Source organism: Hypanus sabinus, chromosome 21, assembly GCF_030144855.1.
Source record: "Hypanus sabinus isolate sHypSab1 chromosome 21, sHypSab1.hap1, whole genome shotgun sequence".
Classification (NCBI taxonomy): Eukaryota; Metazoa; Chordata; class Chondrichthyes; order Myliobatiformes; family Dasyatidae; genus Hypanus; species Hypanus sabinus.
Window position 1 is genome coordinate 58,539,209 of NC_082726.1, and position 17,193 is coordinate 58,556,401.

Consider the following 17,193-nt stretch of genomic DNA (forward strand, 5'->3'; position numbering starts at 1 on the left):
CAACTCCAATGCAGGTTGCCTCTTGGGTATTTTATCAGTTCAGTTACCAGGGGCCCCATAAACACTTGGGGCTCCCCTTCTCACAGTTTTTAGTCAGTGGCCCCCTTCAAATGTGCCAGGGCCCCCATTGAGAATGGCTGGTATAAAGTATATATTCACTTTACAACTGTAATCATGTAATTAGATGATCATTATGGAAAAACAGGTGAAATAAACACTGGCAGAACAGTTATATCAAATTGGAATGTTAATCATAGAATCATTAATACACAGATCAAAAAGACCATTACACAAATGGCAATAATAAAAAGAACATCTTTCAAGACCCATCCTGCTTCTAGTCCTTGATCCATAGCTTTGAAAGTAATTGCATTTCAAGTAATCGTGGAATGAGTGTTTCTGCCTCTTTTTTCAAACCATGATTTCCAGACCACCTGCTGGTCTTTATCCAGGGAAATAAAAATCCTTCCTCTCTTCTTTTCCCTCCACTGTTTAACCTAAATTGACATCATTTAGTTATTCACCTCTATTGTAAATAAAATAGATAATTTCCATCAGTTTCATTCAGGACTCTCTATATTACACATTTTATTTAACCACAGGCTATCTAGTCTTTCCAGGCAAGTAAAATTCTTCCAATCTTGGCAACACCTTCTTACATGTAGTTCAACTCCAGTTTGTAGCTTCTGAAAAACTGGTGAGGCCATGTGGAAACCACAGACTCTTCCATAGACAGGATGGATTTCTGTGTACGCCTTCTCCCTGGCTTCAAATGTTCCTTTTCCTTTTCAAGCAGTCACATGCAAGAGAGTTCCTAGTCATATGTTCCAAGAATGCTTTTAGTACTTTCTTGTATCTTTTCTTTTGTTAATCTCCACCTATGACATAGCTTGAAATAGTGTAGTATCAGGAGTCTGGCTAAAGTGAATACAAAATAACATGGTTTATCCAATGTAACCAAGTGTGCATAACTAGTTCTCAGTGCTGGACTAGTAGAGAACACTGGCCTTAGTTTGCTCATCCTTCCAGGGGTACTTTTAGGTTTTCATTGCTGGTATTGCTCCAGAGCACTGAGGTAGCATCTATTGGTAGTTTAAATCTCAGAAGCCTATGGAAGGACAAGAAACACTGCTACCTGGTAGACCATTATCTCTGTGCTAAGCCCAAGGCCTTGCATTTCTAAAAACTTTTTCCTCAACTGATAAAAGTCTGGGTTGATTGTGTGTTAAGCCTTCATGGGTCTTGTCATGAACCTTTACAGTATTGTTGGATGGCAGTGTTATACAGGAGGGACAGGTTGTGTGAGAACCTTTGTCTTTCAGGCATTGACTATGCTTGTGATGAGTCACAGTGGCTTTGAGCTTTGCCTCTAAGCATAATACATTCTCTGTGTTCTGCAGCTCGATTACCAAGTCTCAAATAACCTTGGTTCAGTTCCTAAAAGTGCTGAAGCATAGCTTCACACCAATGAGGTTTTTTTGGGGACAAAGTGCAGCATTGTGATGAAGAAACAATGTCATAGCAATGACAGAACTTTGACACCAGACTTCACTGATATTAGCTGTGTTGTAGATTCACTTTTTTGAGATCATGACTTGCATACCACTATGAAGCAAACACAAGATGGAGATGAATTTCATTCTATAGCTGTATTGGGGGAAAGTGCACCAAAACATTTGCAAGCTAGCAAATCTATGATAGCACTTGACAGCAAGCTCCTTAGAGATCATTTGTGGAAACAGCTTAATTTCTATATTTTTCCTTTTCAGGGTGGATAGGGTTCTGTTGAAGCCCCTGACCTGAAGTTACACTCAGACTTTGATTCTTCGTGGTGGTGGGACCCACTCCCAGGGGCTCATGACCAGCCACTTTTCAGAATCCCAAGGATGTAGCCTAGAAGAGCGCGCCTTTGGAGTTCTGAGGCTACGTAGCACAGTGGACAAGCCAATTTCATATCAGTGCTGCCGACTGAAGCGTCGCTGGAGAAAATGGAACATCAGGAACAGCAGATTGGCTGTCAGGGTTCTGTACTCGGCAAATCGCACTCCCTCTCTCTCACTTTCGTTGGAAGGGGAAAGAGTTTGTTCTTGATTCTTGAGGTGGAGAACTTGGGAAAAAAAGCGACGCACCAGATCTTTATCATCCCAAATCAGCAATTTGTTTTTCTCGTGTCTTCCTTCTCAATGTGACACCCCTCTGCCCCTTTAATAGGGGGAGAGAAAACTTGTGGTATGTTGTATTGTCAGACCAACGAGTAGTTTTTGTTGTATTGCAGATCTCGGTCTTTATTGGGGGCTTTGCTATTGCTTGCTTGGTGGGTGGAGGGTGCTGATGCTTTTTTGTGGCTGAAGTGGAGGAGGGGGAGGGTCATTGCTTTGCTGCTGCTTGTGTGTGGGAGAGGGAGTGGGGGGGCTTTGGGGTTTTAATGTTTTTACTGTCATTCATTCTTTGGGGGGGATCTTGTTTTCGTGGATGTCTATGAAGAACAAGAATTTCAGGATATATATTGTATACAGTTCAGTTATTCAATGAAACTACTGAACTATTGAAATCCAAAGGGCTCAATTAAATCCAAAAAGGCCTTGTGTGGTTGCTGAGGGTGTTCCCTGTATTTTTCTTTTGGTGCCATGATAGCCAGAACTGTACACATTATTCCATTTCTGGCCTAACATATTTTATGGTTCTTTTGTTCTCAATTTCATACCACTTGCTATATATTCTTTCTTATTTACTCTCTCCAAATTAATTACCTCTCAGTTTCAATATTTTAATATTACAATATTAAGTTAATATTTAGATAATGAATGAAATATCATTGAATATTAATATAGTGCTTAATCATTTATATGGGTGGAGCAGTCCTTATCTGAAATTCCAAAACCCGAAAACCTCTGATATCCGAAATTTTTTTTGTATGTGTTGGCATGATGTGATAAATGGAAAATTCAACAAGGCACTAGGAAGGTTCTGTGCACCAAAGACAGTTCTGAGAAGTGATATCACATATGTAATTAACAGAAGTCAATGAAAAATAGGAAAACGATGGTTAAAGCAAAAAACTGTACTGAAAGAGTGGATTTGTCAGTGAACATATACTGATCATGAAAGAAGCAAAGATCTATCACACTGAAATGAAAATTGAAGACCATTGTGAATATTCCACAGGTTGGTTGCAGATACTTAAGAAAAGGCACAACATTAAATTTTTAAAGATTTGTGGTGATGAAGCATCTGATCACGAAGTAGCAGAGAAATTAATTGATGAGCTTGCCACGATTGTCACTGATGAAAATCTAACACGCTGAATGGCTGCATTATTACATACGCGATGAACAAGTGTAATTCAAAGAATGCTTACTGGCAGCATATAAATTCAAGACTTGGGAATGATGGCAATAGTGGTAATAGCAAACAGCCACTGATTGCCCACCTGGGCAACCAAAGTAATGACTGCTTCTTACCTTTCTGACTGTTCAATGTACACATTTATCTTCAGGGTATATGTATAAGCTCTGTATGTAATGTAAATAAATTTCATGTTTAGACTTGAGCTTCATCCCCCAAGATATCTCATTATTTAGAAAGAAACATAGAAACCCACAGCACGTTACAGGCACTTTGGGCCACAACATTGTGCCGACCATGTAACCTACTCCAGAAACTGCCTAGAATTTCCCTACTACATAGCCCTCTATTTTTCACAGCTCCACGTACCCATCTCAGATTTTCTTAAAAGACCCTATTGCATCTGCCTCTACCACCTTTGCTGGCAGTGCATTCTACGCACCCACCAATCTCTGTGTAAAAAAACTTAGCTCTGACATCCCTCTTGTACCAACTTCCAAGCACCTTAAAACCATGCCCCTTGTGTTAGTTATTTCAGCCCTGGGAAAAAGCCTCTGGCCATCCACACGATCAATGCCTCTCACTATCTTATACACCTCTATCAGGTCACCTCTCATTCTCCGTTGCTCCAAGGAGAAAAGGTCAAATTCACTCATACTATTCTTATAAGGCATGCTATCTAATCCAAGCAACATCCTTGTACATTTCCTCTGCACTCTCTCTATAGTATCCACATCCTTCCTGTAATGAGGTGACCAGAACTGAACACAGTACTCCAAATGGAGTCTAACTAAGGTCTTATATAGCTGTAACATTACCTCACGGCTCTTGAACTCAATCCCACAGTTGATGAAGGCCAACCCACCTTCTTAACAACAACGTCAACCTGCAGAGCAGCTTTGAGTGTCTGATGTACACGGACGCCAAGATCTCTCTGACCCTCCACATTGCCAGGAGTCTTAATATTAATATTATTTTCTGTGCTCAGATTTGACCTACCTAAACAAACCACTTCACACTTATCTGGGTTGAACTCCATCAGCCACTTCTCAGTCCAGTTCTGGATTCGATTAATGTTGCACTGTAACTTCTAACAACCCTCCAGAACAGATCCCTGTGGGACAGCACTGGTCACCGTCCTCCATGCAGAATACCAACCATCCACAACTACCCTTTGCCTTCTGTGGGTAAGCCAATTCTGGATCCAGAAACAAGGTCTCCTTGGATCCCATGCCTTATTACTTTCTGAATGAGCCTCACATGGGGAACCTTATCAATTGCCTTACTGAAATTTATATACACTACATCCACTGCTCTACCTTCATGAAATATTTTATATTTTAAAATCCCTTAAAAAACCTTTAACACTTCCGGCACAAAGCATTTCAGGTAAGGGGTCCTCAACCTGTATTTTAATGATAAAGCAAAAATAATGTGATTATGCTGTTTATATGTATCATAGATACAAATTAATTTACAAGCCAACTAGTGACCATGATGATAATTCCATAAAACCAATTTAAGCAACTAAGTAGAAAATTAATAATAGCCTAAAGTATGACCACTAGCAAAAAAAAAATCAGTTTCAGTGAGTCAGAACATTAAGAGAAGTGGTCACTTGCATACAGAGTATTTGGTAAGAATGTAAATCCTATGTCAAGCATTTAGTGCACATGAACCTTATTCCCTTATTGCTGTGGACTGCACTGTATAACTTCCAGAACTATATGACCTTGATAACAGAGGCAATGGATTAAGTACTGGCAAGTATTCTTAGAAGAACAGCCAAGAAAGAAGTTCTCCTTTCAGGAGCCAAAGCAAGAAAAATTTGAAAAACATACAATAGCAAATGAACTATAGAGAAATAATATGAGGTTAACTTCTAAAATGGAAAAGTTTATTCACACTCCTCAATGTTATCTACATAGCCACCTTATATCAAAGGCTAATTAATGCTGCTATATACTATAAAGGACATTTCATCAGAGGATATATCCCACCCTGTCTGCTCCATCATTTTAGATTAGTTTTCACGCCAAAGATAAAGCAGGGATACATGATATTGTTTTAAACCTCATACCTTGATGGAACAGCACAGAGTGTTAAAAATTTTCCCTGATATATTTTTATTAATCTTGGAGTGTTCACTGCTATCATACAATACTGCTCAAGAATTTACATTTGTTTACTATCACATACCATACCTTAAAGCTGTCCATAGAAGAATCTTCATTCTGGTTGTTTAACTTTTCTGGTGTAACAGTAACACTATCAGAACTGGGGCTGGTTTGTTCAAATTCTAGGTCTCCATTCTGTGAAACTGAGACTCCATTTTCCTTATCACTGTCATCCTTAAGACTCAGATACATAGTTCCTGAGATCTTAGTACCGGCATTAGCAGCCATTGTGGCAGAACGTGACCGTGTTGTTCTTCCACGCTGCACTGTCTCCCATCCTTCAGTATCTTTACTGTCTAAGAGAAAATGGAGAAAGAGAATGTCTGCAAAAGAGTGCGTTAATCTATAGCTCCATGATCATAAAACTAGATAGCATTGAAAGCATGACGAGTATCGAGTTTTCACGCATGAATATTGCAAGGTCCCAAGTCTCACGTGTACAATTAATAGTCTTCATGAATAAATATTTGAGCTTTATGTAGAGTGACATGATATAGACTTTTGTTCCAAATGTGAATCTTTTTCAACATAAAGCTTAGATGTTTATTAAAAGAATCACCGATGTATTTCCCAAGCACCCTGCTATTAACTAAACATCTTCTAAGCCACTATGTCTCCTTATCTTTGGGAAGAAGGCTAACAACATGTAGAAACATCAAGACATTTGGTTTAAATACCTTGACTAAACCAATGTAAAACTTCCTGGAAAAATTTTTTTGAAAATTCCATTAGAAACTACAGCACATTAAAAAAAATTAAATTACTATGGCGACTTAATCCTCTCATTAAAAAGTACAACTATTATTGAAAAGGAAAAAATAGTTAACTATCTACTACTCCAGTGAATAAAGATAGAAACCTATGCAGCAGATGATCCCAGGCTTGATCCTCAGCTACACATCAAAACATGAAATGGACTTCCTTTATGTCTGGGTGGATGGTGGGTATCAGGTTTTGGTAAGATTACAGGGAGAAGGCAGGAGAATGGGGTTGAGGGGGAAAATAAAACAGTTATTTACAGGAAAAAAAATACAATTGAATTTTATGAAAAACTATACATAAACAAAGACTCACAAATATCAAGACAAACTATGTAAATAATACTGACAACATGGGTTGCAAAGAGTCCTTGAAAGTAAGTTTGTAGATTGTATAATCATAGTGAATGAAGTTATCCATGCTGGTTCAGGAACCAGATGGTTGTAGGGTAATAACTGTTCCTGAATCTGGTAGTATGGGACTGAAGGTTTCTGTACCCCTTACCTAATGGTAGGGGGCTTGGTCTGGATGGTGGGTATCTCTGGTGATGGGCTCAATGGTGGGGAGGGCTTCCCCTGTAATTAACTGGGTTGTATCCACCACTTTCTGTGGCCTTTTCTGTTCCTGAGCAACTTGTTAAGATATTCTCCACTGTGCATCTATAGAAGTTCAAAGTTTTTACTGTGATCAAATACCAGATCCTCTGCTATGGTAGGCTTCTTCATATACTTGTAGAGCAGTCACATGGGAACAAAGCCTAACTGTGGTCATATTTAGTAGATGCTCCCCAAAGAGCTAATCCCATCTGCCCATGTTTGGCTAATAGCCCTTTAAACCTTTCCTATCTATGTATATCTATACAGCTAATATGCCTGTCTCAATTATTTCCGGCAGTTCATTCCAAATGCAGGGCACCCTTTATGTCAAGAAGCTGCCCTGCTGCCCCTTTGAAACCTCTCACCTCTGATCTTAAACTTATGCTTTCTTGCTTTTAGTATCCCCTCCCTGGCAAAAGACTACATGCTCACAAATTTTGATATTTACAATATTAATACCAAGACTCTTAAATATTGAATCCTTCAAACTGGAAGATCTGCATCAACATAGAGATTTTGAATAGAGGGTGAATCAACCTGTGCTACTCTCATATGCTGGTGAGTTATAGAAATTTGCAGTAAAGATACTGTGAAACAAATACAAGAATCAGAAAGGAGAGAAATAGGTGCATAAATGGACAAATATGCTTAATTTTGGCAAGTCAAGAAGGAACAGGTTTCCAAGACTAGATCTGATCAACTTAAAAACAAGCAAACAGACTCAAGAGTATATGTAAAATTTTATGAGTATGGGGAATACAAAAAGCTGGCTGAAAAAAAGTTTATTAGACACATCTCAATGTGCAACTTGATAGAAAATAAAGCAGTTTAATCCGTGATCAGGAAACAATATCACAGCTTCCTGTGATGTTCACTTCACTTCCTTCACTGAGAAGGAAGGCTTTTGTATCAATGCATCAACGCTCCTGTCAACATATTCCCAATCAAACTGACAATGGAAAATCTTTCCACCATACACAGCCATATATCTTTGAAAAATGATAGGACAACAAAAATACTGGAAACACTCAGAAGGTCACACAGCAGAAAAGAAAGAAATAATTCATATTTTAAGTCAATGACATTTCAGGAGGATTGAGCCAAACAAATTTTATATTGCAGAGAAAAGAGAGCAGTACAAAGAGTATATCTGCTGTAAGGTATACAAGTGCAACTGAACAACAGTGGTGGTGGCAGTTACAGGAGATGGTGATAGAATGTAAATCACAAATGGAGGTCTAAAGATGACATGAAGACAAAAAGTGGAGAGAGAAGTAAAAAGGAAAAGAAAGCAATCCAGGAACTGAGTGATAAAAGCAGTAGAAGCAAAACACCACAAATGCTGGAAATTTGAAATAATATGACAGGTTGATGACCTGTCATTAGATCTAGCCAATTCTGATCTAAACTGAGAGGGCTGATAATCTGAAAGTATTACCACTTGCTGGTTATCTGTATTCAATATTAGGTCCTAAGGCAACATGTCCATTCAGAAAATACTCTTCCCTTCCTGTTAGACTGTTTGAGGTAACTTATTTTTATTCTTTTTTACTTCTCTTCTAATATTTGTATATTTATGCACTTGTAATGCTACTGTGACACTATAATTTCCCTCCGATCAATAAAGCATCTATCTATCTTATATTGGTCATAATTAGAACGGGACAAAAACAGGTTAAAGTGGAAACAGGGTAGAGAATTAAAGTGACGGACAACTGGAAGATAACAGCAATACTTGAAAACTAAATGGAGATGTTCTTCTCTACATCATAAGTATCAAATAAATTATACTAAAATGGAAACGGTACAAATAATTGTTGCTTCAGCTGGAAATAATGTATAGATCCTTGGACAAAGAGGAAGAGGTAGAAAGTATGAGAGATCTGCAGCTGCACAAGAAATAGAGAGGGTGAAGGTATTGAAGGGAACATTCCATGTATTCTGAATGGAATAATCCCTTCAAAGGAAGGTATGTCTATTAAGGGACCATTACATGGAAGATAGTGGAAATCAGAGAAGATGATCCATTGATAGGGGGATACTGGTGTGTTAGAAAACAAGGTACAAGGGAAAGGGGGCAAGAGCAGAAATTAAGGCGCAGATTTGGTTGGATACCTGTTGCTTGTGCAGAAATAAAAGACAGACGAGTTAAAGTTCTATCAATACAGACTCTCACAACTATCTTGACAGCACAAACTCCTAATCTGCTTCTATAAAATACTGTACTCCATTTTCTCAGCACTTTTGCTTGCATCATATTTGCACTGATGGCAACAGTTTCCACAGCAATACTTCCACAATGGAACAGAGTTGTCCAGCAAAGAAACAGGCCTTATGTTTCCACCTATCCATGCTGACCATGATGCCCATCTGCACTTTGCCTATTTCCCTATATTTGGTCCACATTCACTTACTCCTTTCCTATCCACAAATCTGTTCAATTGATTCTTAAACGTTGTCATTGCACTAGCCTCTACCAGCTGCTCTGGCAGCTGGTTTCATCTACACACCATCCATCCAGCTTTAGACACCCATAGCCTTGGGGAAAAAACTGTGACTGTATACCTTATTATGGCCAGTAAAACCTCATTGACTTCTATAAGGTCACCCCTTAGCCTCCTGCACTCCAGTGAGAACGATCTTAGCTGATCCAATTTCTCCCTGTAAACTATGCTCTCCATTCCAGACCATGTCCAATGTTCTGGATCTTACAAAGAGGTATTCCCCAGTCACAGTATCAATGTAAAAGCATACCAGGACATAACTTAATAAAGCTTGCATTCCCTGCACAACCTACATTTTCATAAGCTGTAGAAACCAAGCAAAGGAAGTCAGAATATAAATAACTTTCCTTGTGTCAATACAATGATTGAATATGTGATGTAAACAGGAGTCATAGGGTTAAAGTTGATACAACAGAGATTTAAAAGGAGATTCAATCCCAGACAGGCCTTGCATGTGTCGCTTGAGACTGCCAGAGTGCCTGCTTGGCTATGTTTATGTTGTAGCAGACTCAAGATAAAGTGACGCAATTTTTGACTATTTTGTTATTACTGAAATATTTGGTGAAAATGTTGATGTTGCGCAGTCCTACCACAGAGGTTTGTTCTTCTGGCACATGCGGTACAGCAAATTACAGAAAGGGTGGTGGCAATGTCGTGTTAAAATTGAGGAGTTTGTCCCAACAGTAGTGTAACTTTTTATAACTTGGACTCAGGCTGTGGAAACTCAACATACAGTAAAAATATAGGAATATCTAGTTTAAACATTGTTTAGAAAGAACACTTTCTACATTATTACCCATTATTAAATGTGTTATTTGAATATTAGGTGATAAAATTAAATATTAAGCTCAAAGACATTCTAGTATCTTTAAAATCAAGAGAATGTTTATCTGTTGGTAACCTGGAAGGTAGTACCTTCAGATTATTACCCTGTTTTAAAAAAAATGCAAGTGGTTGTACACACTCTAGGTCTTTTTCATTCAAAAATCTCATACAAACTTTCCTCAAGTTTTTCTAAAAATCCTAAATATCAGAATTAATTGTAAAATTAAAATAAATAAAATTACATATCCTTTCATTTCAATTTACAATATACACTATAAAGGATACAGCTATCAGTGGATAGACATTTTCTAAACAAATAATTTTTTTGAAGAGACATTAATATCCTGCATGTTATAACACAAAATTTCTTCTGTTTATAGTTTTAAGACCAAGCTTAGTTATTGTGCTCACTTCATAAATTGCTGTGGACAAAATAAAGAATTTACAATCCTAATCAAGATAGAATATTTTCTAGCATAAACAAACACAAGATCTGAATTAATCTATGTACACGGCAGATTCTGGATAACTGGATATACAATTTAGAAAATTAAGTAAATAGCAAGTGTCAGGTTCAAATAACTAAGTTAAATTCCCCTTCAACTAAATGTCAATACAAAGAGAAAAATAAGGGTGGTTTTCGAACTGCACCGAGAGGTGACATACCTTCCCTTCAGTCCAGAAGTAATACATCTCCTTTTTCCATCTCTGTGCAGGCATGGGTGAGTATGTATATAAATAAAGTACTGAAGATGTTCTAGGATTTTGTTTTATGATGATAACATAACTCACCATTTGGATGCAATCTAATCCGCGCTGAGGACTTCTGGATGTGTTTTGAAGCTGCAGAAATAGTTGTACCTGCTCCATTAGCTTTTACTTTGTCAGCCCAACTGACACCTGTTGGAGCAAGGCGAGCTGCTACCAAGGCTGTGGGTGCTGCCCTAAATAGAAAATATTTAGATTCAGATGCAAACCATGAGGAGCAACTGTTACTAACACCAAAATATAAAAGGGATGTTGAGACCAGGCTTCCCAATTTGGTTCTAAGTACCAAATCTCTAATTCACAATGCCTCTCAAACTCTATGTCTGCACGTAGATGCTACATCCACTGAGCAGATGAGCAATGTGAAACGCGAAGTGTTTATCTTAACATGTCAATGATTTTAGTCCCAACTGTTAGTCCAAATCTGTTATGCATTATAAATGTTAAAATAGCACTTTCAGTCACATACTCAACATAATTTTCAGTCTCTAATTCTGTGTCTCAAATTTATTAATAAGAATCCAGTGAGGCAAAACACAAGCAACAACAGAAAATAGTTTTATACAGAATATATATTAGCTGTTCTGTGATCCTGGATGAGGAATCCCACTGTATGAATTCCTTGTAAATCAGCATGTCAATATCAACCAACATTTACAGTCCACTTTGATAATCAATAGACATTTCCTGAGGTAATCCATAACAAAATAGCCAATGCATTGAACCAACTCTTCAGCAGTCTTCAACCACAATAAGTCATGAACTTTCTTCAGTGGCAATGTGTTTAATAAATTAAAAGGAGTCCCATGTAAGTAACGTTACACGAAGTTCAAACTATATGTATTAATCTCACGTTGGATTACTTTAATAAGATGGCATTTATGTCAGAACAAAGAATAACACTGTTAACAAATTAGGCACTGAATAAGGTAGTGCACCTACTGCATATAAATAAATGTTTTCAATTCTACAAAGATTGGGTGCTGTGCAATCCTGTGAAGAGATTTAGCATCCTTTGACGCCAACATTTTATTTTAAAACATGTTCTTCAAATAAAATGGAGATCAGTATGCTCAATTTAACACAACTGCCTACACTGCTTTATCGCCCACTATTAATCATTGCTAAAGAGATTTGTTGTCACAACGAAATAATAGGCATCACTTTCTCTAAATTTTTCCTTCCTATTTTTGTCTAGAGATCAATAATGGGTTCCTTTATTTGTTGAGTAATTTAAACATGTTAAATTATATGAAAAGCACTTGAGAAGAGCAAGATTTTATACCATCGCTTGAGACACTTTGGTGGCACTAAGTCTGTTCCAAATTCATTTCAACATTAAGGAATGATCACTTGTCATGAACATCATCAGACACACAAAAAAAAAATCAATAGAACACCATTACTATACAACATTATCAGTTTATCCCAATGTCAGAAGACTGGAATTTCAGGCTCCACTCCAAGTCCTAAACCCATCATCTAAATTGCTCTCCTATGCCCAAAACAACACAAATCTATATTTTTAAAGGTAAACAACAAAGAAAATAAGACAGCACTATTGGAAAAGGAGGAAGTTCTCCTGGTGCTTTGATGACAGTATTTTTTTCAGCTGATTATCCCATAAATAGGTTAGTTGATCATTTATCAACATTTGTTTGAGAGATTATATTGTGCACAAGTTGGCTGCTTATAATAACATAAAATGCAATGTAGCTGTAGGTAATTAGTTTACCTGTAACATGTACAGAACTGCACAAACCAAATTTTTTGAATAATCCAGAAAACTGGCCTCAAATCATTGGACCCAGAAGTATAACTGGTTTGTATTCCATAGGAAGGGTATATAAGTGTTTTCAATTATCAGCTTAAAAAAAGGTAGCACTGCTTACATAGTATTGGGAGCGCCAAAATTTAAGCTCCTTCGAGCATTTGATGTAGTGCAAATCCTGTCTGCAGGCGGACTTGGCATAACATGCCTTCCTGGTGACATTTTCCTCACCTCCCAGGCAAGAGATGTAGGTCTGAAACAAGTGAAACAATAACCAGAATTTGAAGTTATGAGATGCACATAACGCTGTATGCATTTATGATTCCATGTGCAGAAAGAAAATGGAGGCATCAGAGAAAGAAAAATAAAATTTCACAAAGATGATAACCAAAACTTAGAAAACATTATCTAGTTTCTTTTCAAAAAAAATGTAAACGCTATACATCCAATTTCATCTGATAACATGCAAAGATAATGCATCTGCAGAACAGATACCACCAATAAAGCTGACCCACTGAAAATATTACTGTCATGGACAAGAATAACAAATATTTCTCAATATAGCTGTTCAAAGTTCAGATAATGCTCTGACTGAGGAAGTGTGCATTCATTTTAATTTTTATAATCTCTGTTTTGTTCGTTTAACTTTATAAATGATACAAGAAAATAAATTTTCTGTGGTGCTTTCTAAAATCTGCTTTATTTAAACTAACACATAACAACATTTCGGACATAACTATTAATCTGGATCTGAAAAATTGAACAAAATCACATCATACCCCAAAGCAACATAATTGGTCTAACTTTTGGACGTAGCTCAACCATGATGTGCTTTATGAGGAAAAATATTAAACTGAAGGTGGCCCTAGAAAAATTGCAATAAACTTCTTTCAACAATAACCTACAATAGTAGTACCTAGCTGAGCATTTGGCAGTAACTACAGTACCACTGTCCAACAGATGGGTCCTGGAATGGTTATCGATAAATGGAAGTGAATGGTTTCCTTCTGAATGCGTGAGCAAGGAGTAAGCATACAAAACATTCTGCACTACTACATTTATACCATTAACCCAAACTAAGATGGGTATTGAAATACATTTCATTCTGCCCATCTTTAATTATCTTTTAAAAATGATTTGTAAAGATGTGATGGAGGGTTGTCGTGGAATTCCTTTCCAAGGCCTCCATCTCAAGTGTATTGGACTGGCTATTCTTCTAAAAATAGCAGTTAAGACTAAATGCCAATTTAACAGAATACAGTTATCATTCCTTAATACAGATCATTCAGGTCAAATGTGGAGTTCTACCTGTTTTGTGCATCTGTCTTCTCCAACTTTTCCTGGAGCTGAAGCCAATCTATCAAGGCCTTGAAATCACGCACATAGTTATCCAGCATCATTAGGACTTCCTGAAAAAGAAATTCATTACAGTTTCATTGTCAGCAACATTTCCTGCATGACCCTGCATCTCACAAAATATAAACTGTGTGAGCATACTTTAAGGGAGCAGATCCTTCTACCCCAGCACAAGAAAATTGCTGTTCTACCAGTGAGAACCAAACATCAGTATGTTTAGTTCAGTATTTCAATTAAAATTACAAAATTACAAATCAAGTTTCAACTTTATTTATCACATATACGTCAAAACTCAGATTTGGGCTTGCAGGCATCAGGCTTGCAGATCCAGGACTCTAGCCAAAAAGGCTCAACTTCTGGACTTGCAATTCAACACTTAAGCCTTGATCCTTGGCTATTAATCCCAAGGACCCGGTTCCTCCTGCCCGCACAGTATGCCAAGTTCAGAAACCACTAATAACTTGATAACCCTAGCCCTTGTCAAAACTGGTTTGTAGGCCGACATCTGGCCAGACATCCCGGCCTGGTCCATGGATGTCCCATGTCTGTGTCACTGGCCTCTGAATATGGAGTGGAGACTCTGGCATGATCTCTAATTCCTCCACATCCCTGATTCAAGACCCTAACTAGACCTCTAACTTCCCTCTCTGTCCCTGAAACCACCTTTACAAATGGGAAAAAAACCCACAAAACATAACTTTAATTTTGAATTTAGGCTTTTTTTTGTATATTACGTATACAATATATATTTAGAATGAAAATTGAAAAATCATATACTTATTTTATTTATTGAGAGGTTTAATGAAATACGGTACAAAAAAAAAATCACGTTTCTTAAACTTTTTCTCGTCTGACTTTATTCTACCAAGTGCGACACTCGGGCTTTGTCCAAGGGAGCATTTCAGATACTGCGCACCCATATGGCTAATAAGGAAAAGTGATAGTCAGAATTAATGCCAAAAGTCATTGGTTTGTAGTTTGAGTAATTTAAATCTACATATCTAGGTTTGGAGAAATTTGAGTGTAGTCATAAAATCTGTTTGGTTTAACTTCCCCATTCAATAAGGTCATGGCTGATCTGGCCATTAACTCATCTCCACCAACCTGCTTTTTCCCCAAAACCCTTTATTTCCCTACTATTCAAAAATTTATCCAACCTTGCTGGTCCAAACATGCTTACAGTAGACCAGCTCTTCTCAAGCTTTTTGCCCTAGAGGAACTCCTGAAATAATTCACCGGTCTCAGGGAACCCCTGCATAAAAATTATTATATCTACAGCTCATGGTACAGTATGTTAGTGTGAACAGTATGTTGTAGATATAATAATCTAAAAATAATTGTCTATAAAAGTAGAGAATACGTTTTTAGCAAAACTTTCTTGAAATAAAATAGATAGTTAAGCTTAGCTTACCTTTCTTTCTCTTTCATAAATTTTAAAAACTCATAAGGCAAACATAATAAATTTCTATTAAATAACTGGCTTAAGCCAAAATGGGATTTATTTTTTCTAAAGATAGGCTTGGTAAATTTAATTTAAATAATACTTGCAAATTGACTTTAATTAATGCTATTTACAACATGAAAATTTATTGACAATGTTGAATAGTTAAGTTACTAAAAACCATAAGCCAGAGCAATACGAATAAAAATACTGCTTAAGACACTATTTTATACAATACTTTGAAAAAACATTTTCTTATTAAGTGACATGATCAGGCTCAAATACAGGCCTAGTATGTGAAACCTGTGTTATTTTTTTGTTGCATAAATACTCATTTCTACAGTGTAGACCATGCGATCTAAAACATTAGTCACTGTGACCAATGGTAGAACCCATCCAATTTTGATCATTCTGCTCATCCATGACAGATTATCCATAATCATAAAACTTCCAGATTATATCTATACTTCCATGAACTCTCATTCAGCAAATATACTTTATTTTAAATATACTTCAAAGTGAAACCAAATTGGACTATTCAAATTTTGTCCCTTTACATTACAAGCAACCCAAATGCCGTGTACCAAGGATAGTACTTTGAGGCTTTTTAGCAGAATGATGAAGAGATGCTTGCTATAATTCCTCTGGAGGTGACAACAACAGAATTAAGGATATATAAGAAACTTGTGGCAACATTTGAAGGAAAATGTTTTTAGTGCAACTTTCCCATTTGAGCTCTGGTGCTATAATAGTAGTCCAGTAACCACATCAGATCTTTATTTTTTGTAGAGCCTACATTCTGATCACTACTGTATGTTTACTTTTGATTCCAATCTGTTTTCTTATAATTACAATCAGTGATTGATGCCCCCACTGGTAGCCATCTGGATTTCTTCTGCAGGATTTGTTTAAAACCAGCACAACTATGAAAACAAATTTGGATCTGCTGATAAACATGACAACTGTCAGCTTAAAGTCAGGTTCAACAGGTTGAATGACAGCCAATAATACTCTCAAAATAGTTCACTGGTGTTATTCCTTTTGCACAACAAAGCAAATTCTCAAAAGACAGCAGCTGAAGAATTCAAATCCTAATTCTAACTCAAGGAAATGCAGTCTGAATTCTCACTTTTCTGCTGTTTCTCCATACGTCTTTATGATTTTTTTTTGTTGATACCTTGCCTAAGTGACGCATCAAACTTCTGAACCAGTATGGATAACTTCACTAACCTCATCTCTGAACTTATTCCACAACTCAAGTTCTCGGTACTATCTATCTACTTATTTAGAATTGCACAGTTTGCCTTCTTTTTCACTTTGGTTGTTTGGTAGTCTTTCATTGATTCTATTGTATTTCTTTGTTCTCCTACTGTGAATGCCTGCAAGAAAATGAATCTCAAAGTAGTATACAAGACATTAATGTATTTTGATAATAAATTTATTTTGAACTTTGAATTATTTGCAAAGGATTCAATAAAGTTATCTGGACAACATGATAATTATTGCTATTCACAAATCTTCTAGAAATCCAATGACTTTGGTGCCAGTCTAAACGGAAGCAATGACAACTTGTTCTTGTTATAATGTTGGCTATCCATACTTGCTCAACATTTCTGAAGAGATACTGTAACTCAGTTACATTTTTCAACTC

The 17,193-nt window shown here is 36.8% G+C and overlaps 1 protein-coding gene across 2 annotated transcripts in view; it reads right to left on the bottom strand.

Moving 5' to 3' along the window:
- scaper (S-phase cyclin A-associated protein in the ER) overlaps nt 1-17,193 on the bottom strand; it is a 325,667-nt gene that overhangs the window by 253,970 nt on the left and 54,504 nt on the right. For both annotated transcript variants that reach the window (XM_059946644.1, XM_059946645.1), the window contains exons 6-9: nt 14,054-14,154; nt 12,867-12,998; nt 10,999-11,150; nt 5,550-5,818 (exon numbers count right to left, since the gene is read on the bottom strand). In XM_059946644.1, the coding sequence (XP_059802627.1) occupies nt 5,550-5,818; nt 10,999-11,150; nt 12,867-12,998; nt 14,054-14,154 (654 nt within the window). The remainder of the gene's footprint in view (nt 1-5,549; nt 5,819-10,998; nt 11,151-12,866; nt 12,999-14,053; nt 14,155-17,193) is intronic.